This window comes from Acipenser ruthenus, chromosome 2 (genome assembly GCF_902713425.1).
Source record: "Acipenser ruthenus chromosome 2, fAciRut3.2 maternal haplotype, whole genome shotgun sequence".
Taxonomy (NCBI): domain Eukaryota; kingdom Metazoa; phylum Chordata; class Actinopteri; order Acipenseriformes; family Acipenseridae; genus Acipenser; species Acipenser ruthenus.
In genome coordinates this window covers 46,164,075-46,187,598 of record NC_081190.1, presented here as the reverse complement: position 1 = coordinate 46,187,598, position 23,524 = coordinate 46,164,075, and the positions used below count along the sequence as shown (strand labels likewise).

The 23,524-nt window shown below is 36.1% G+C and overlaps 1 protein-coding gene across 1 annotated transcript in view; it reads right to left on the bottom strand.

Annotated features, from left to right (window-relative positions):
- Window positions 1-709: 709 nt before the first annotated feature.
- LOC117408627 (protein prenyltransferase alpha subunit repeat-containing protein 1-like) overlaps window positions 710-23,524 on the bottom strand; it is a 62,375-nt gene continuing 39,560 nt past the window's right edge. The window contains exons 5-7 of the mRNA XM_034013795.3: window positions 11,262-11,487; window positions 8,992-9,296; window positions 710-8,755 (exon numbers count right to left, since the gene is read on the bottom strand). Coding sequence (XP_033869686.3) covers window positions 8,431-8,755; window positions 8,992-9,296; window positions 11,262-11,487 — 856 coding nt within the window. The 3' untranslated portion in view covers window positions 710-8,430. The remainder of the gene's footprint in view (window positions 8,756-8,991; window positions 9,297-11,261; window positions 11,488-23,524) is intronic.

The following is a 23,524-nucleotide window of genomic DNA, read 5'->3' as shown; positions in this document are numbered from 1 at the left end:
GAAAAATCTGAAATCAGAACCAGAAGCCTTTCCTCCATTTCATTTATTTATTTATTTATTTATTTTTATTTATTCCTCACAAAGGAGCCTCCTACTTTCCCCTGACTGCTAGTAGTTTACGTCATGGTGCAGCGTAAGTTGAAAATATTTTATCACCTGCGCACCACTCTGTGGTGCCGCTTGAGTGCCGCTTCCTTCTGCCACTGCACGTGACTGCACCTTAAGTCACATACGCACCAAAACACAGAGAACGCTAATAGATCTGAACAATAATAACAGTTTACAAACACACATTTATAGAGTACTCCCATCCCCTTCCCCAGTCCATAATCAAGTCCATTCCCACATTGTCCCCCAGCTTTTTGAAGCAACGTTGCATTGTTTGCTGACTGACAGTTCCACACATGCTTTAGCAAGCGCACAGCATCTAACAGAGACATTTTATTTACACTGAATTTTTGTGCTGATGCTCATCGCTTTTAAACTGTAAATAAACCCAACATTAATAAGATCCAAACAGCTGAGTTTGCCCGAAATATATACTGCGTGGTATAAACAATGTCTTTGTTATTGAAATCAGTGGGAATGGCAAACGCTATTTGTCTGATAAACGGTTGCCTGAAATAACCCTGTACTGTTTAAGTGGTAGCGACTGCACTTCAAAAATATCTTAATTCTTAACCTATGAAAGAATACAAATCAGGAGATATTTCTGCAAGGAAAAACTTTTTTTTATTTTACTTGATAAAAAGCTGACAATTGACAACTGTAAAGGTGAACACAGGTCTTAAATATTACTCTATAAAATAAATTAATTTAAGAGATGATTAGCTATATCTGAACTTTAAACACAGCTGTAGGTAGGATTCATCCAAACAATAAATACATGGCATTACAAGGATACTGACCATAACTTGACTAAAGGAATAACATTCATAAATTAAACATTCTGCATAGATGATTTTATCATTCTCATTCATGCTATAATAATGGTGTCAACCAAAATCTCATGTGGACAGGATTAATCCAAAGTAATCATCTACAATAGAGAAAAGCAATAAATGCCAAACATTTCCAAATATATATTTTTGTTATGATGAACTGTGGTATATAATGTTAACCTAAATGACAAAACACAGACAAACAGTTTAACAGGTATGACATTTAGTTAGATTTCTAAAAGTGTAAGTAAACAGAAAAAAAACCCCTCAATTTATACATGTGTTTGTGTGGTACTGATCACCATCATAGCCTACTTGAAAAAGTTTGACCATTAATTGCAACTGTTTTTTAGAAATAAAGTTGAAAACAGAAGAGGGGGATTGCTCTTAATTTTAAAGTTAGAAAGCTGTAATACACCAGTTTCTTTTAATCTCTTACAAATGTTACTTGATGTTCCTACATGCTACTATTTTAGATCTATTACTCATTCCTTTTGTATAGTATAATACCCAAGGTATCATGATATTATTTAAGGAAGAAATTAAATAAAAAGTTACACATTGACTTATACAATATGAAATATTCCATCATATTGTAAAATGCAATATACTGTATGAGGGTTACCAAATGTAGTAGGACACAATGGGTCCTTTTCACAAACACATGAGTTATTTAAAGAGGGTTTGTTATTTCATTAAAACAATGTGTTGGTTTATTTAGCAGACTACAGCAGTTTTTTGCCAATATCTTTATAGAATTCATAAAAGCAGACTTAATTTAATAATTCGAGTTGCTTTGTGAACAGGGCCCTGTATGATGAAATTCATTTTAATACTCCTTTTGTAAAATCTGGCAAAATCAACAGCAACTACTTAATACATTTAATGTACAACACATTTGCACAGATAGGAGCATGCAGTTGATGATATATACAGTGCTACCCCACTATAACCCCATAACTGGAAATAATAAATCCTGATACCAGTTCATACATATGTACATGGCTAATACGTTTATCAGACTCCTACCTACGTCATCACTGCCTGCGCCGCTTAATGTCAACAGCCGCCATGTCGTATTTTGTGTTCAGTGGGAGAAACGAGATAATTTCACCAGCTACCTGAAAAACACCTGGATATAGACCTTTCAAATTTCATCTTGTCAATAAAAAAAAAAAAAAAAAAAAAAATAGGGGACTACTTTGAACAAATTTCTCGCTGAATCATAGCAGCGTAACCTCTCGTTAGTCTTGCGCTACCCAATGCACTTGTGTCTATGCCACTAGTGCATTACGGCTCAAAACTGAATTGAGACATATTAATATGATGGAATATTTCATATATATATATATATATATATATATATATTCTGACCCATATATTTCTCTCTCTCTCTCTCTCTGCACACATACATTATATATATATATATATATATATATATATATATATATATATATATACACACACACACACACAGTGCTCACCCGTTATAACACACCTTGTTATAGTGAGGAATCGGTTATAACACGGTAGGGTCGTGGCTCCCATTTACTCCATAATGCCATTACAGCAGCCCTTTTATACTCGTTGTAATGCGGAACACAAATAGCACGGTCTTGTAACTATGGCTTCACACTATAGCGTTATAAAAGGGTGATATATATATATATATATATATATTAAAAGGGTGATATATATATATATATATATATTAAAAGGGTGATATATATATATATATATATACACACACACACACACATCATTTTTTTTTAAATTCACACATCATTTGCAGTACCTTACCAGTCCTTCACTGTGTCCTCCAATAGTCCTTCAAGTAATGTCTTTACAAGACAAACGCAGCACAGCTACAAAAAAATCCAATCTTAACTGTTACATACATGTTTATCTGTAAACTAAAATCTACCATCAAAGAAGGTACGTACATCCATTTAAAAAGTTTACAACATGTGCAGTAGTGTTTGGTTTTAGTGTTGATATGCTTATTTAATTAAAAAGCACACATTCCTTTGTATTTTTCATGAGTTTCATACCAAAGCACTGGGTTCAGTGCGTTCAGCTACTGTAAGATTATAGGCTACATCAACTTTTCCCCATCTCATTTGGATGGCAACATAAGCCTTGTTGGCATGTTTTTCACCCCCTCACAGAATGTCTGTCTAGATTGATTTTGATTTCATATAGTAAAAATGACTTGGCAGAGTACGTATCTCATTGTGCTTCTCGTTTTGATGCATGAATGCCTTTTAATACATTTTTAAAACGATCTGTCTGTCCATATGGACCCTTTCAGAATAACAGTGTTGTCCAGCTAAGTATTTTGGGTGTCGTGGGTGTCTGACATTTTATCATGTGCTTAAAATGGACCTGCACTAATTCCTGTACATTTAGAAAAATCGGTATAGTTTCAGCACCCATTCTTACTAGCTTATTTTAGCTTTAGACCTCTTTGGCCATTGCCAACAGATTATTTCTATCACTACTTCTGTACTTAGAACATGTTTTTGACAGTCTCATACACAACAAGTACAAGAATGTCAAACTCCACTGGACTAGTCCTTACTATAATAATGCCACTCCTATAATGGGTTCATTTTCTAAGCACCCTGATCTTAAAATGACCCAATTTTGACAAAAAGCCATTATAATAAGCAACCTGCAGATACACAGGAAGGTATTCTTCTATGTCACATCAGGCCTGCTTTTGCTCGTGTCACTGTACTAAATATATATGGATACAGCTGCACACACATGAGGTTTCACTTTTCATATACAGTTACTGTACATGCTATTGTCAAGGGTTAGCCTAGCCTGAATACTGTTTACATATTATTATTTAATGTATTAGAAATACTCCAGGCCATTGCACACAATGTTTTGGAATCACAGAAGTTATGAAAAAGGTTCACAAACTTTATATTACTACAGCACTTATACTACTCCTTCAGTTTCACCCTTCCAATAAAGTACTTCATTACTCAGTAACAGTTTACAAATGTTTGTCTTTCAAACTTACATTCCTAGTTTGCAAGAGAACCTGTTTGAAGAAAGTTATAGAGAAGTGCAAACCACAAGAATATTTAAGTCATGTCCCCAATAAAACCAGGAGAAACTCCACTTCTGTTAAGAGTCTCACAAATAATGTAATCAAAATCTAAACAAATTGTAATCGGATAACCAATTCTTCTGCCAACTTCAGTCAAGAATGTCTACGGTGACCTGTATGTTCAGGATTTGAGAAAAACATACAGCGTTATTTTGTAACATGACTTACAATATCTTCATACGAGTGACAGAGCTACCTCTTAACATTCTAATATGTATCTTTTCGCTCCGAGATGTAAGCATCCTTCTCAGTCTCAAGCCTTGCATGCACGAGACTGCACTCTAAAACTAACACTAAAGCAGTAGCCCTGTGTTTCTATCACTTTATATTATGCTAATATACACTACAAATTAAATGATTTAGGTAACAAAATAGTTCATCCGGGAATCGTTGAACGATGAGGAAAACTGTCCCTGCTGGTTAACTGCCTACTTACATGTTTTTTATGCTCGCTCATATCACACTCAACCTGAACAAAACTGCTCAGTGCATTACAATACATATTGATGTCTACAATTATCAGTATATATTTAACTTTTTATACATGATCTTGAAAATATGAACCCAGGCTAGGTTTTTTTTGTTTGTTCAGATCCAACGCAACCGATCTCCATCCCAATTTCAGATCCTGTTGTCCGTCTGACTTTCGTACTTCAGCCAGAGTTACAGGAACTATCGCGGTGGCCGAAGAGCTTGAGATTGAGATTTAAGAAAATGTCTATTCAAAGAAAATAAATCCAATGAAATTCATTATCTTATTAATAGTATAATTACTTAATGTAATATCAATCTCACAAAATATCGTTATTTTGGTTGTAGAATGTATCCCGATTATATTCGGCACAAAACTTAACATTAACGTTATTATTCTCTTGATCATTTTACAGTATAAATACTCATATCTTGAAACTAATGGAGGTAGGCTGAATACAGGGGGGCTCTCACTAAGATTAGCCATTCTAAGTTTCATTACGGCACTGCAAAGTAGTGAAGGGAGTCAAAGTCCGGTATACATGTTAGTGCGCATGCACGACTGGAAGTGCAGTAAGATTAGCCACTCAAAGTGATTATGGTACCATATAACCAGAGCCACTGCCTATTTAATGTGAGCTGTTACTTAATGTAAACATTTATTCATTTCATACTTGTCCAATGAAGTCACAATTTATTGATTCATTATAATCTGCACGTTATTATGTTGCTTTTAGCTGTCTGGAAATTATGCTTAAGTTGGACTTTATTTGTATTACACTTCCCATTAATAACAAGCAAATTATATATATATATATATATATATATATATATATATATATATATATATATATATATATATATATATATATATAGACACTCACACTCACACACACACACACACACACACATATATATACAGTGCCTATAGAAAGTCTACACCCCCTTTCAAAATTTTCACATTTTGTTGCCTTATAGCCTGGAAATAAAATACATTAATATATATATAGCTCACGTTTAACCAATCGCCTTCAAAATCACACACCAAGTTACGTGGCCTCCACCTGTGTTAAATTGCAGTGATTCATATGATTTCAGGGTAAATTCAACAGTTCCTGTAGGTTCTCTCTGCTGGGTAGTGCATTTCAAAGCAAAGGCTCAACCATGAGCACCAAGGTGCTTTTAAAAGAACTCTGGGACAAAGTTGTTGAAAGGCTCAGATCAGGGGATGGGTATAAAAAAATATAAAAGGCCTTGAATATCCCTTGGAGCACAGTCAAGGCGATTATTAAAAAGTGGAAGGTGTATGGCACCACCAAGACCCTGCAGAGCACGAAGGAGACTGATCAGAGAGGCTACCAAGAGGCCAATGGCAACTTTGCAAGAGCTACAGGCTTTTATGGCCAAGACTGGCCAAAGTGTGCATGTGACAACAATATCCCAAGCACTCCACAAATCTGGCCTGTATGGTATGGTGGCAAGAAGGAAGCCATTACTCAAGAAAGCCTACCTTGAATCCCGTTTGAAGTATGCAAAAAAACACTGAGGAGATTCTGTAGCCATGTGGCAAAAAGTTCTGTGGTCTGACAAAACTAAAATGGAAATTTTTGGCCTAAATGCAAAGCGTTATGTTTGGCGCAAACCCAACACAGCGCATCACCCAAAGAACACCATCCCTACTGTGAAGCATGGTGGTGGCAGCATCATGTTATGGGGATATTTCTCATCGGCAGGGACTGGGGCACTTGTCAGGATAGAAGGGAAAATGAATAGAGCAAAGTACAGAGAAGTCCTTGAGGACAACCTGCTGCCCTCTGCAAGAAATCTGAAACTGGGACGGAAGTTCACCTTTCAGAATGAGAACAACCCAAAACACACAGCCAAAGCTACACTGGAGTGGCTATGGAACACAAAGGTAAATGTCCTTGAATGGCCCAGTCAGAGCTCCGATCTAAATCCAATCGAAAATTAGTGGCATGACTTGAAGATTGCTGTCCATCAACGCTCCCCAGGAACTTGACAGAGCTTGAACAGTTTTGTAAAGAAGAATGGTCAAATATTGCCAAATTTAGGTTAGAGACCTATCCCAACAGACTCACAGTTGTAATTGCTGCCAAAGGTGCTTCCACCAAGTATTAACTCAGGGGGGTGGAGACTTATCCAATTATGATGTTTCAGTTTTGTATTTTTAATATATATTATTTTCTCAATAAAAAGTTTTTTCCCCTTAACAGTGTGGAGAATGGTTTGTAGATAAGTGAAAAAAATTTAAATGCATGAAACTCTGAAGCACTGACACAAAATGTAAAAAAAGTTCAAGGGGGTGTAGACTTTCTATAGGCACTGATATATATATATATATATATATATATATATATATATATATATGGGGAGCAGTGTGGAGAGGGTCGTGGGTTCAATCCCATGTGGGGGACACTGCTGCTGTACCCTTGAGCAAGGTACTTTACCTAGATTGCTCCAGTAAAAAACCCAACTGTATAAATGGGTAATTGTATGTAAAAATAATGTGATATCTGTATAATGTGAAATAATGTATAATGTGATATCTTGTAACAATTGTAAGTTGCCCTGGATAAGGGCGCCTGCTAAGAAATATATATATATATATATATATATATATATATTTTTTTTTTACTTATTACTTCAATTTTGATATTATGTAAGCATTAGTTTAACAGTGGCATGGCAATATATATATATATAAAAAAAAGTATAATAGTTTGTATTATCGTATTGTATAATCGTTTGGTACATTACGTGTATTTGATTATTAAAATATACAGAAATGCACATCCCTACGCCATCAAACTGATTAAATTAATTATTTCAATAGGAAAACAAATTAGATAGTTTTTTTTTTTACTGCTCTCATCATTAAATCTCAGGTTAAACTAAAGGTTTCTCATGCAAACAAAACTATATTTTCAATATGACAACTGCTCACATATAAAACCAAGTGACAATATCTGGTAATCAAGACACCATTAGTTAATATGGTCTAGTTAATTTGGAGCTAAGTGTGTGCTGATTATCACCTAAAAATGTAGCAAAACAGAAAGTATGACAACCGTATTAGGTCAGTGGCCAATTTCCTGATCACTGGCACATTTTGTCTATTTAAATATATAGAAACAGATGTCTCTATAGAATTTCTGAGATATGGTTGAAAAACAAGCACAGCCACAAAATGGTTCCTTTTCATTGGATATGACAGAGAATTAAGCCATGTACCACTATCTCAAAGCATGTGTTGTCCATCATTGAGATTTAAAAAAAATGTGCCAGTAAAAACACACACTTTACAGGACAACTGTAACAGAACTTCATTGAGAGATGCATTGAATACAGTTTTGTTTCACAGAACTAAAGTAACACAACCTCAATATGGCAATTTGGGCAGAAGTCAAAGTCTGGAAACCAAAAGGGTCAAAGTGACGGGCATTGTTTTGCACTGGAAGTTTCCATAACACTGAAATATGCAAGTCTGTGTCTCAAAAAGATTTGAGATACAGAAGCTGTTAAAGCAGCGGCAGAACACAGAAACATATAAGCTCCCCTTATAAGGATGCTTAAATCGGAGAGATGTTTGTTACTGGAAGACATTATATATAAAACAAAACAACAATAAAAAACTGGAGTCACTAAAAAAGAGAGGAACATTAGCTAGCCTGATTTGATAAAATACAGACAGTTGAGTAAAAGTGGCAAAATGTTTGTCAAGAATTGAGAAACCTGAGGTACTGGTGCACTGAACTGATTCCAGAGGTTGCACACTGCTACAGAATTGTCTGCTTTTAGAAAAACCTGGCATGGATTTTAACTCTGAAGAGAAATCTTGTGTTACATATTAATATTCTCCCCACAAGTTCACCATTATTGACCTAGAACAGATTCGAGCCATTTCTGGTATGCAATGGCAAACCTGGCCTGTTCTGTGCTCCTGCAGTCCGTCAGGGTTTTAGTAATGAACCTGTGCTCTGTTGGCAGGTCTTGGCAGCCCTGCAGAGGGCCTCGTTTCAGCCGCTTGGTCTCCTGGGTATAGACCTGCTTGTTGGGGTCCATCATGCCATCCACGTCCATGGCCTGTGCCGACTTGCCTCCTGTGGTAGCATTCGAATGGTCTAATGGCCGATCACTGCTGTTTAATGGTGCTCCTTGCTTATGATTCCAGTGATGCCAAAGGAAGAAAACATACCGCCTTAAGAAAAAGAAAAACACACTATTGTATTTGTAATGAAAAATAACACTTTCCATTTAACAGAATGACTTGGAGTAAACTTGTTATTGAGTGATTCATTTATCTAGATCGCTTCATGCAGAAATGGGAAAGTGTCTTCTGATTAAGTACCATGGTCATTAAGAAAGAAAAGTATAATCTATTACATCTATCAACCACTACAAAATTAATCATGACATCCTGGCAAACTTGCTTACCTGTGAGACCAAAGTGTTTCGTGGCCAGGGTACGACTCAATAAGGTCAGTGCAAAGCTCCAGTTCTTCATCAAACAGGTCTGGCACCACTGTCCTCTGGATCTCAGCTGAAGCCTCCTCTTCTTTTGGAAGACTAGCACAGTGTTCATTAGAAGTAGACTGCAGTGCTGAGGCAGTTTTGTCCAGCATGTGGCCGGGGTCTCCAACAAGAGATTTGAGGAGAAACTGTCGGTAATGGAAGCCACTGTGATCTGAAACGTGCATGGACACCCAGTACTTCATAGAAGATAACTCATCAAGAAAAACCTGAAATGACAGTCAGAAGATTTCCTGTACCAAGCCATTGCTCTGCTCAAGACAGTTATACACAGAACTATTTTTGACTTTACCTCCTGTACATTGTATTACACCATTTAGAAATGTGTTCCTAATGTCATTGTACTGCTTTTTTGGGTCCAAACAAAAGTCCCTCTCAACCATGCTGTATTTTTCAGAGAGGAAGACTCTTGAATTAAATACATTGGAAGCATACCTTTATTGTAGAATAACATTTTGAAACATGAATGAAATGTATAACAATATGTTGTACAGGAGCCTGTAAGTTTTTGGTTCTGTTCATGATTGTAATGTGTTCTAAGCCTTTGTGCTCCAAGAGTAGACCATAATGCTCATACTAAGTAATACAAGAACTTTCAAATCACTCATGAAATGATTGACAGCAATGCATCAACACAGACATACTGAATGCAATGCTTTCTTCTCAAGGCATGCAAGAAAAATGTTGTTTAGCCATTAGCCTTGGTCTAATGTTGTCTAGCATTCAGTGAACCAAGTAATGTAATGTTCAGGATATGCAGGTAGTGTGCAATGCATTCTGCAGAAGCAAGGCCAGAGCTGCATTTAAGGCCTCAACGACTGAGCTCTGTGATTTTATCCACTTCACTATTTTCTCTCGCCAGTGCCTGCTTCCCTTTTGTAAAGTAACAATGCCACTACGGTAAATCCTAATGTGTATCCAGAGGCACCGACGTACTTAACTCCAGATTTAAATGAAGCTAGTAAATACGTGTGCTGTCCTCCATACAGAATGTATGATACAAAAACATGACACAGCTGTTACCAATTAGAACATTCCCACTGAGAATCAAATCTTTATTTGAACTGTTGTAACACCAAGCAACCCATCCTGTAGCCTTGAATTTCTTCATACCAGGCTACCCATCAAAATTACTGTTACCTTGTGTGCAAATGTTGCTGTGCAGCTTATTAGCTCCACTACAGTTTTTATTTGTTGAGACAAGATGACTTAAATCGTCAGAATTAATGAATGAGCCAATAGCGTAGGTCCTATCTACAGTTCAATCTTACACCTTTTTACACTGATCCTTTTTGGATGTTCCAGCAACAATAAGGCTAATATACTGTCCAAACTGATATTAATGGTGTAATATGTGAATGTTTTACCAGAGCGAAGGAGGCTTGCATGGGCTGGCTAGAATGTAACCCCTGTTGCAAGTGAGTCACAGTCACAACAGGCAAGACAGAGGGCTGAAAGTGGGCTCTCAGTAGGCAGGTGCTATATCTGCACAAATTACAGGCATTTCATGAGGAACAGTCTCAAAACGTGATAAATATTAGGGCCAACAGAGAAAATAATTTGCTTCAAATTACAACACGCTTCCCCTGACATATTAAAAGGGAGTATACGCTAAACAATGGGGAATCATCCAGGATTGCATCAATCATCTACCCATGGCTATCCTGGGAATTAACACTAAAACACTAAAGAGTGGTTGATGCAATCAAGGTGGATTCCTTGCTACTTTAAAATGCTCTAAAAACCCAGCTATGATTTATTCTAGAGGGGTTTAGGTTGATCAAATCAACCCCCAAGCTCTAATCTTGTATAGGGAGTAAATAACAAACAGTAGTAATTCATTTTTTTGCTGGAAAAAAAAAGAAAAATAAATAATGATCTGCCGTTCTGAATGTTGCAATATGTTTAACATAATAATACTGGTACTTTATTTCCAAAATAAGTTTTATACTTCATACAATAAAAAATGATTGACAGGTATTGATCTTTTCCTTGAATTATCAATTAATACTTGAATTGAAAATCATACAGGGAATACTAAAAAAATACCTAATAAATTCAATGACAAACATTTGTTTGAAAGCAATGGATGTAAAAACAGTAAACAAAGTCACAAGTAGAACAGTTACTATTTTGTAGCATGTGGTAACTATAAACTTTGTTGCAAATGATACCTTTTTGTTGTCTTTTGCCAAATTCTGTATCACCCAAATACGATGTGACCAGGCATTGTAGTTGCTTGGGTATCTCCCTGCAGCTTCAGAGCAGGCCTTCATCTCCTCCTGCAGTATTCTCTGCAGTCTTTCTGTCTGCGCTGCCGTCACGGCCACCGCTCCACTCCGCTCCTTACATGCCTTACTGGGGCAGCATTCCTGGATTAAACTCTGCAAGACCCAGCGCCTAAGAAGAAAAGTTCCCACCATTTTTTTTTTAAACAGTTAAAAGTAATACAGCAACAGGAAAAAAGGAAAAAAAAATTAAATTATATGAACAAAATGCAAATAAGCAAAAACTTTTTAACAGCATGTACTAATCTATGGAAAGAAATAAGTGAAAAAAGTATATATATATATATATATATATATATATATATATATATATATATATATATATAAATCTTGATTTCCAATCAATCTTTATTTTACGTAGCGCCTCATAGTGGACCACCATCACAAAGAGCTTTACAAGATGCAGTAACAAGAAAATCCATAAACTTTGAATATAGAGAAATGCATAATACATGACATACAGTAAAAAAATGCATAACACATTAAATACAGTGAATAAATGCATAATACATGATAGTAGCATAATACATGAAATAGTAACAACAACACAGCAGCTAATAGCAGATATCAGGCTTAAAGAGCATGAAAAGCAAGAGAGAACAGATGGGTCTTGAGAGTTGATTTAAAGCAAGCAATGGTGGGAGCATCATATATGTATATATAAAGCAAAGCTTTTTCCCCAAAAAGAGGTGCCAACCATAAGGCACTTTATATATAACTATGCAAGAGTTAAAAAAAAATAGTTAACAATGACATATAAACCATGTATATTTTACTTGATGTCGCTCGTAGAGATGGTTGGTCGCACACTCAAAAATCTCTTCTTCAGACTTGACCGCTAATAATTATATGCAGATTCCTCTTACATTTTGTTTTAAAAACCTTTTATTATTTATTAAAACAAAACATGAAATAAAACAAAGTTTTTCGACACATAGTATGTCTTCATCAGATGTTGCAGCGATTATATATATACCTAAAATGGTTAGGTGAACAGAAGAGCCAGAGAAAGTGTTTCTGACCCTGATACTGTGCAGCAAGCCCATTTTGAAAGTAGTAGACTTTAAGAAACCCTTCGTTGTACAGACTGATGCCTCGGATGAGGGCATTGGAGCAGGTGTGGAAGAGCACCTAGTCTTGTATTTAGGCAGGAAACTATTACCTAGAGAAACAAAATACGCAGTAGTAGGTTAGAGCTGGGGGGGGGGAGGGGGGTGTTATGTGGCAAAGTCATAGAAGGGCACTATATACATTATAGGAGGTTAAGGTGCAGAACCTCCAGTCTAGAATAATTTATATAATGTTGTGTCGATTATATTTGCAATTTTAAAGTTTGGGTGTAATTTGGGCTACCCATCACTAGTGGCCAGTAGTCTGGAAAGACAGGCATGATAGTGGGTTCTAGAAACTTCCGAGCTGGCCTCTGTTGATTGGTTTGCTGAACAGGAAGTTCCACCTCCTAGAGAATCAAAAAAAATCTGTCATGGCTCAAGAAGGGTGAAGTAACAAGGAAGTATCCTGTGCAAGGAGGCATGTGTTGCGAGTGCTGAAGACTTCTCTCTGATACCAAACAAAACTAAATACGAGTACCACTCTGAACCTCACTATTAAGATTGTCATGGTTGGTAAATACAGCCTTGGTTTAAAAGTGTTAAGGGCAGAGCGTAAAATAATCATCACAGAAATGTATCAAACGTTTTGGACATTTAGGCAAAGAAAGACAAGACACAGGAGTGAGATATATATCTATCAAGCATCAAAAGAAACGTATAACTATTAACACATTTAGGTATATAAATGATGGACATTGATGAAATGTTTTTGGTTTCTTTTGAATCACTCAATCATTCATCCTTGACCATGACACGCTTGAGTGACTATGACTGAAGCATATGCACTTAATCACCTAATTAGTGAGACAGTTGATTGGACACTGGATATGGACTGATTTCAGCTGTTTAATTGCAAGCTTGAATAAAAGCAAGAAAAGCAAGAAAGTCACAAGAAAAAAACAATATGCCACGTCTGTCAAGAGAGCAGTGCCTTCGTGCAATCGTCATGTTGGAGGCTGGACTAGGGCAGTGTACTGTGGCTCATCATCTTGGGTGCTTACAGCCAGCAATTTCAAACCTGGCGAGACGGTATTACAAGACACACTGTTAATGACCGGCCATGAACTGGGAGACCAAGATTAACCACACTTGCCCAAGATCGACAGATCATTTTGCAGCATCTTTGTGATGTCAATTGTTAATAGGCACAATAACAAGTCACTGCAACTGCTCTAAAACAGAGTTAGTCATTTTTTGATCATTTTTTTTATTTTATCCAAATATAAAGTAATACATTTCTTTTGATGCTCAGTGTATATGTATATGAGAGAGAGAGCAATATTAGGGGTGGGCACCAAATTATATATAAGAAAAAAGAAAACATTTTTTTTTTTTGGGATGAAGGACTTGTAGTCTGAAACGTCCTGATAATTGATTTGTAATCAATTATTTTTTTATAATTTAGTCGTTGCCAATTAGTTTTTATTATTTTCTCCCCAATTTGAAATGCCCAATAATTTTTTAGGCTCAGCTCACCGCTACCACCCCTGCGCTGACTCGGGAGGGGCGAAGATGAACACATGCTGTCCTCCGAAGCGTGTGCCGTCAGCCGCCAGCTTCTTTACACACTGCGAACTCACCGTGCAGCCGCCTCAGAGCTACAACGCAGCTCTGGGCAGCTTACAGGCAAGCCCGCAGGCGCCTGGCCAGACTACAGGGGTCGCTGCTGCGCGGTGAGCCGAGGACACCCTGGCCGACCTAACCCTCCCTCCCTCCCTCCACCCGGGCGACGCTCGGCCAATTGAGCGCTGCCCCCTGGGAGCTCCCGTCCACGGTCGGCTGTGGAATAGCCTGGACTCGAACAGGCGACGTCCAGGCTATAGAGCGCATCCTGCACTCTATCGAGTGCTTTTACTGGATGCGCCACTCGGGAGCCCCCTTTATTCTACCTTTTTAAGTACCTGAAATATCCTTTTCTTTTTTTCTTATTGATCATTTTGGTACACAGCAGTTTTCCTTTTTCTCAAACTTTATATTATATATATATATATATATATATATATATATATATATATATATATATATATATATATATATATATATATATATAATTCCATATTGCGATTTCGTGGGATTAAAAAAAAAATCACGTACGCTTGCAGACACATACTTTTTATTGCTAATACTGCTAAAAAAACAAACACAATATAATCAAGTTTGTTTTACATTAACCCTTTGCAAGTATTCCTATGTGGTCCAATGTCGGATCCTGTCCGACATCATCAAAAAAACGCAAAAAAACGGGTTTCTAGTAGTTTTTTCTCCGGAGTGGCCGAGTGGGAGCGACAGGAGCCGAGACAAGCCGAAAAAAAATAAAAAAATAAGAAGGGCGTATCTCATGAATACTTATACTTGCCCCTGGGATCAGATAGGGGCGGCCATAAGGAAACAAGCTGCCTGTTACTGAATCACCGCACAGAGAATAACACGGACATTTGCAGAGATTTTTTGAGATGTTATAGTAATAAAATAATGAATTGGATCGCATTATTGAGGAGTTTGGTGATAAAACGAGTGATCAGGAGATGATTGATCGGTACGTACGACTATTATTATTATTATTATTTATTTCTTAGCATATGTGAAAGCTATAGCGAACGAAAGGGTGGGGAGCGGCTGGAGATGCCTAGTGAGTGCTTTGTTGATATGCAGGGCCTTTTAAACCCGTTTGACTGTGGAAAAAAAAAAAAACTTTAAACAGCACGTCTAAAATTAACTGCGCGTGTGAAAATAAATTGGACATGACGCGCCTGACGCGCACTTAATAAATGGACTGCAAAGGGTTAAGATACAACAAACCCTATACAAACCAGTCTCGTAGGTAAACACATATTAAAGTATTATTTAACCATTTTATTCCATTGATTGGCGTTTTTCTTTTTCTAAGAACCCGATTAACCACCCAGCTGCTTATCTCGCAATTTCAATGTGGAGCGCGAGTCCAAATTTGTCAGTCCCGTGTGAATGGCGTGCAGGCGCTTATGTGCATCTGCAAAGTTTAACATGTCTTAATGTGCTTCAATGAAAAAATAAGACAACTGTATTGTAAAAGTGTATGCAGTTTCTTTTTCACTGAAGATGGCAGCAGTCCCTAAGAAATGTGCTTGACTGACCAGGTCATCTGTATACACACAGCTGAGAGTGAAAAATTGATGCCTGTGTAGGTACAGAGAATAAAGAGATTTCTTTATTTGTTGGTGTTACAGGTTGTAAGGAAGCCTTGTCAGGATTGGTACTGGTAAAAAAACCTATTTATTTGTTGTACCTACACTTCACAGATAATAATGCATAACAACAACGCTATACACCCATGCCTGAAACTGGGGAAGATACAGTATATGACATGACAAAATTTGCAACACAAGTTTTCTGATGTATATGTGCTAGATAAAGGCGTTAGCATTGATGAGGGTTTGAAGTGCGTCTGCCTCAATCTATCGCACAAAAAATTATTTCTAAAATGTGATATGCTTGCACAAGTATTATATATAGTATGTTATTTATACTTATGTAATGCTGCCATTGGGGGAAAAAAATGTTATGTTGTGATCTATATTATAATGCTACAATTGTAAACACATTGTTGTTATTTAAGTTCTATTGAGATACTGCATTTCCGTTTTTCATAATGTCACGATTGACCCTAAAACTCGTCTTCCCTTGTACAGTGCGAGCACCTTTTTTTTAAGTGAAAGGTGTATGCAGCAGAGATGTATGGCTCTTAGACAGAAACATCTTAATTTATTTGAAGTCTTCCCACTGATGATGGGAATGAGAATGTATATTGGGAGCCCAGCTAACAAGATTTAAGTTTTTGCAGGTATCAGGCTTTTACAGACTGTCACCCACACCTGGGGTGACTTTGACAGACTCACGGAGCAGAAAATGACCCAAGACTGTCACTGCTACTGGAAGCAGGCTGATTTTTGGGATACAAATTGAACATTTGTGAAACTGCAACAGTGTTAAAATATTGTAATGACTGTACTGTTATTTTAAAAGAATATGAAGCCAGCAGAAATATTAAATCAATTGTTAAAGTACATTGTTTAGAAAAAAATGATATGATATACTCTATTAGTATTAATAGTAATGTTGTAGGATTCTGTATTCTTTTGAATAGTCTGTGTAACCAGTACAAAAATATTATTAGTGAATCTGTGTATGGTCTGAAAAAAGAGCTCCTTGTATCAAAAGGTCAGGCTGACCTGTTGAAAGTTCTAAACCTCCCTTATCAGGCAAAAGCATCTTTTTTAATTAGACTCAGAACTTCAAACATTCTGATGCAGTGAGAACAGAATGGCAAACTATGTGGAGCAGAGTTAATATGCCAGAAGCAAACTTAACTAGGACAGATCTGTGGTTCTATTATAGTAAGAAAAAACAAAAGTATTTACACATAGAAGACTGAGATTTTAAAAATAAGAAACCCAATATAATAACCTTAGTAAATGCATGAGGATGTTAATCTGTATCAAACTAAGCGGTCCTAAGTTTTAATATTCAAGGTTGCATTTGCTGCCAAGCAGGTGCCTAATTAAAATTAACCTCTTGCCTTCTGTATATACCAATGGAGTAAAATAAAATTTAAATTTCTGCTACATTGAAGAATCTGAATTAGAAACACGTTATAAAATTATTTAAAGTTATACAAATAAAATAAGTATTGTTGAAAGAACATATTAGTTCAAAATAAGAGTTCTAACTGACCATGTCAGAATATTGTAATAACTTTACTATGTTTTAAAGAATATAAAACCTGTAGAAATACTATTGCAGCAAATTATGAGCAGGATAACGATTTGAACTAAAAAACTGAACAAGTGTTAATGTTAGCATGTCTGTGTGCCTTTGTTATTAGAATACATATAATGTCTTGGAAACGGGTCAGACTTAAACATAGAGCCTCCCCTATCTTTAAATTATTGACAGCTATCATGCACAGAAGCCTGTAACCTTGGCATAAACAAGCACCTCAGTTAATTAACTGAAAACGTGTTCATAGTTTTTAAAACTAAAACATGGAGTCTTTTGTATTACAAAAGAAAAAGCAACTCTTGGACAGAATCACATTTAAAACAAAAAAAGTGTTGCATTTAAGTTTTACAGCAGTAATAAAACAGAGGTATTTATTTACAGGGAAAGAATTCAAGTGTTTAAAAGTGAAAGAATTAAAAGTCTGTCTCAGACACACAGTAGAATACTGAAAAGCTTGTTGCTTTGCCTGTATGAGCAAAGCAGAATTAGACCTTCAAAGATAAGGATTAGTCTTTAGCACCTGAAAGCAGGATTTGCTGTTGGCTCTTAAAAGCGGGATTTGTCTTTGCTGTGTATCAATCTTGAATGATAACTAGGCTTGCTACTTTTCAGTGTTAATTGGTAAAGCTTGTTAAAACGTCGAATTCCCCAAAAATGAGTTTGAAATAAATTTCTATATGATAAACGTCTGTAAAACCACTCGTTATTTTTTATTTTCTTACCACAAATAATCATTTAGAAATCCTCTCTAGTTTGTGTAGTTTTTATACTTGCTGTCTGTCCTGTCTCCGTTGCACTCTGAATGGCTGGGGGTCGCTGTCAGTCATCTCAGTGGTCCGTTAGTACTGTAGTTTCACCCTGTTCTGACAGATCCCGTTGACAGAAGAAGTGCTAGAATGCTCTCATTTGCCAGCTACACTGCCTGTCATTCAAAGCACCTACTTTTAAGGTGTACGTAAGCTTTTGCTTTTGGCATACAGTGACAGTTACTAGTTTGATTTGAAAATGGGGCGCAAGCGAAAAACACTTAATGAATATTGTGCACAATACCCTGATCGACGGCTAAAGTCTCTGCAGCAGGATGAAGCGGGCCCGTCTGCCTTGCCTTCCAGTGACTGAGTCCGGCTGTGCTAAAGGCAAAGCAGGAGAGGGGGAGCTCAGACTCCGAATAATAAGTGCAAGTTAGTTCTGTTCAACTATCTAATGTTTTGTTCTGTGCATATTATTTTTACTCGTAAATGTATGCTATAAAAGGTCTGTGTAATACACTTTTATATGCTGAGTTTACTACGGTTTGAGACAATTTTTAAATATATAGCTCAGCTGTGACCAAATGATATTTCAATTAGTATGTTGGTAACCATGGTTTTGTTGCATGTTGAATATGATAAAGGGGTTTCGCTAAATGAGATTTTTCAGTGGCATAATTTTTTTTTTTTTTTTTTTTTTAATTTAAAGGTCAATTTCACCCATTCTCTGCTTGAATTGAAAAATAAAGATAGAAAAAAACAATAAGTTCTTTCTAACATAAACGTCAATATTAATCGTCGAGTTGGCAAAAAAATTAAAATCGAACAGTAGCAAGCCTAACGATAAACAACGGAAGGTGCTTTAAGAAAGACATGAGTATGTATCTCATTATAAGAAGATAGAGAGCTTAGTTATAAAAAAATTAGGATGTAAGCTTTTTTCTTATCTGTAGAGATACCTGCCTGAGTCGTCTCTTGAATCCGGCCAAAACATGAATTCGATAAATTTGGAAAAGCGCTTACCGTAGAGTTTCATATTAATTAAAAAATGAATATGAAACTCTTGGCAGGTAAACATGGTGTCTGAAACCTGTTTGCTCAGGGGATTTTTAGAAACAGAAAGAGAGGTCAAACTTAGTTTAAGAATTGAAAAAGCCAATATAAGACTATTACATTTAACTGATTCCTATAGCCTGGATTTAAATGAAAATAATTGGATCCGCAACTATAGAGTCATGAACTCTCTAAACCAGGGGTAGGCAACCCTGGTCCTGGACTGCCACAATCCTGCAGGTTTTGTAGGTATCTCTTAATCATCAATTGCTAAATACCTGGAACACATGGTAATTCTGACCAATTAAGCCAATAATTGAATCAAATCTGTGGCACTCCGAGACCAGGGTTGCCTACCCCTGCTCTAAACAATCCCTATCCAATATTATTTTACATGAAACAAATCCAACCTACTGAAAAGAATGTTTTTGATGTTGATGGAAATATATTTTAAAACCCAGGTTAGAATAATTAAACATTATATATATATATATATATACACACACATACACACACTATATATATATATATATATATATACATATATATATATATATATATATATATATAAACACACACACACTTTTGTAGAAAAAATATCCGTTCAAAAGTTCACCTCACATGTTTTGGAAATGCGAATAGGGTAGGACATGCAGCAGTGTGGAGTAGTGGTTAGGGCTCTGGACTCTTGACTGGAGGGTTGTGGGTTCGATCCCAGGTGGGGGACACTGCTGCTGTACCCTTGAGCAAGGTACTTTACCTAGATTGCTCCAGTAAAAACCCAACTGTATAAATGGGTAATTGTATGTAAAAATAATATGTCAAAAAAAAAAATGTAATTGTATGTAAAAAATAATGTGATATCTTGTAACAATTGTAAGTCGCCCTGGATAAGGGCGTCTGCTAAGAAATAAATAATAATAATAATAGGACATACAGTCATAGGAGTTATTGCTGTATTGTAATTAAATATATTACTCACTTAAGGTAAGGGTTGTAGAACAAACCAAATAATTATATTTAATTGGGTCTTCTGGTGTATTAAATGGAGAAAGTTATATAAAAGCCAAGGTAAAACCCCAATCAGTATCACTCGACTTGTTAACTACAAGTTGTGTGGTCCATGCTCTGAGGATCTCTGAAAAAGCTGGTTGCTGTTTGGTCATATTAAGAAGTCTCTGCCTTTTCAAGATAGCTCTTGTTTTTACATTGTGTTCTACAACTAAACTTCCATACAGTGGAAGGTAAGAACAATTTAGAATTTATATCTAATGTATATTGATGCATTGCTATAAGGTATAGGAATTATATTTTAGCTTTGGAGAGTGATAAATTGTATGTTTTAGGATTTAGCGGTGGGCGGTTTAGCTTTTTGCATGGCTTGCCTAAGGGCTAAGCATATGATAACCATACTTGTATTTAAGTATTAATGCTGTTAAACCTGTAAAGGCACTGGAAACCCCCAGATTGCCTATTAGCAAGGATCCAAAGTGGCTTGCAACCACTCGCTCTATTATTAAGCAGCTAATAAACATTAACAAGTACTTATACTGGTCTGATTCGTTAAAACTTCAAATTGAATGAGTCTGTGTGATTTTCTAGATTATTTAAAAGTTGTCTGGATATGTTGCAAGCCCAGTGCACGAACAATTCACTGCAGAACAAAACAAAACATCTTTGTCCTCTTTAAATGTCTCCCCTGAGTTTAAGAGTGTGCTCAGAGCAGTAAAAGAAGTGTGTGGAATCTGACAATAATCACAATAAAAGTGTATTAAAAAAATACATATAGCAAAAATGGTTTTGAAAAATGTCCAAATTGCTTATCTGAGGGCTAAGAATGAAATCTGCAAAATAACCCAAACATTTTTAAACATGGAAATTGCCAAAATAAATGGGCAGCTGGGTGTTTAACAAATGTATTTCAAACATTCAATAGCTAGAAGCTATAAATCAAGAAAAACAACAAATCAAAAACCTGTGTGCCCTCTCTCGTGTCGTTTCTTCATCTGTTTCCTCTCACCGGCCTAGAAACTATACCCTGCACGCATCGACTAATTAAGGATTGTCTTTTTTTAAAAGGGATACACAACCTAAAAAAAAAATAAAATAAAATCTATATATAACACAAAAAAACATTAACATCGGCTTAAATAATTTGATATACATATTTTTTTCTTCCATTCAGAACGCGCTCACAAGGTACCAAACGCTATTTGCATGCTGCATTAAGCACTATTGGGATTATTTTGAGATATGTGCAGTGTGTAACAAACTCAACTCCAGGTCAATCAAAATAATTTAAATGACCTGATCACAATTATATTCCCACCCGGAATAAGCCACATATTAAAAAGGTAGGTGAGCCGAGTGCCAGATCCAAGAAATAAACGTGGGGTAAGACAGTAATCCTTAAAATAAATATGCATTAAAAACAAACCACAAAGTAAGAATAGAAATAAAACTGGTAGAGCAATAAGACAGATAAGTGAAAAAAAATCACATCCCATAGAGTAAATTGGTTTGATCTCACCCAGCGTTCATGAAACGATACAAAAGCAAAATCACCCTGGTTTGGAAATGTCTGTCCAACAAATGATTTCCCAATGGAGAGGTAACTCAGACAAATAATCCTTTTAAATTCCAGGGTAAAACAGGAACGGCTTGGTGAGACAATGAACAGTAATCCAGAGTGTGGACATAAAGACTTCAATACATCTTTATTAATTTGCTAAAGCAAAGTTCAAACTCGGCTAAAGTAGTTAATTGTAGCATTGATTCAGTTTTTTTATATAAACTTCTTTCCTAAGTGTTTTTTTTATTCTTCAAAAGCAGTAGCTTAGAAAATACTTTCTAACAAACACATACACAGCATACACAGCCACCATACCCTTCTCTCCATAAAAACAGACTCTTTCTTAACTAGTCAGGTGCCTGTAATAAAGAAATTGTCAAATGGCTTAATGAGACAAAGATAATCAATTAAAGTAGAACCAGGCCATTGCTATAAGGACTCTTAAACAATTAACTAGATAAATAGGAGAACAGATGCATGGATAATTACGATTTCCATTACATGAGAGTAGATGTTAAAACTTCATGCTGATTTGAACTCGGATCTTGCCAAGATAAGCACCAACTAAGACATAGCTTTACAGTAAACTAATGAGATCCATCTGTGTCTCCATCCATTTGCGTTTCCTTCCATATGATGATGTAGATATCCTTCTGCCTGGTGTTGATGGCTGAAGTGTAATGCTGGCTCCAGGAATCAGCTTATTTTGCCTCCCTAGTGCATCAGCACACACAAGGAATGCGATGCTGGCTCCGGGGATCAACCACAGTGCGGTCTCCCCAGTGCATCAGCATGACAACCGTCTGGATTGAGCTAAGTAGGCTACATCTCTGGGGTCTTCAAGTGGGCACCTTCCATCCTAATATGTTGTGTATGGAAAACGGAATATATAAAGATAATAACTTTCAGCATTTACTGAGAAACCTCAGAAAAAATAAATGAATTACAATTGTGGCTTTAACATATAAATGCTTAATAAGCTTTCAATTAAACTTTGACAACCTGGGCAGGTTTTCTGCCACCCAATTAGTATAGCAGGCAGCAAACTTCTTATGTTGCACAGGTGTAGCTGATGCTACAAGTGGTCCATTGCATTTTGTCCAAGTGATTACTTACGCTATTATTATTATCTTTTTAAAATGTGAACTTTGGGTATTATAAATGAGATGCACTTTTAAAACATCAAAAGACATCTCAAAATAATGCAGCATGACACAGTACTTAATACTTTTAGAGGTGTTGTGAGTCAGCATTTATATGCAGAGAAGATTAAATTACTTCCGGATTGGCTAGCCTGCGCAGTGAAGTATATCATATTTTGGTTTTGAGGTGGCTGATGATGGCATGGAATAGCAAAACAATATAACAATACCTTTTTCTCCATGGATATTGTGAAGCAAAGCACCACTAAGTTAAAGTAAGTTTTTGCTTTTTTTATGTAAATATCTGTTAACATCTATATGTATATATGTTTCATATTGCAATTGTGTTATTACATTTTTGTGTTTTGGAAATACTTGCACGATATCGATATACAGTTTTCATATCGTTGCCCACCCCTAATTTATGAATTGACAACAGACAACAGGTATCGTTGTCCATCAAATCAACAGTACGAAGGTCACACTTTCTCTGTTAAGAAAGGGGAACAAGACTAAAAGGCTGAAATATGCACAAGAACATAGAAATTGGACTATGGAACAATGGTCAAAGGTGCTTTGAACTGTTAATGGATGGACATAGACACCTGTGCCTTCTGCCAGTTCTGTTGTCAATTCAACGCACGTCATCTTTCTATTCCCTAAGGATATTATCTTCAAGTATTACACAGAACCAAGGTTATAAATTTGAAAATGGTGTGGTACCTGTACTTTTATTAAGAGTATTGTTTTCACAGGTATTATC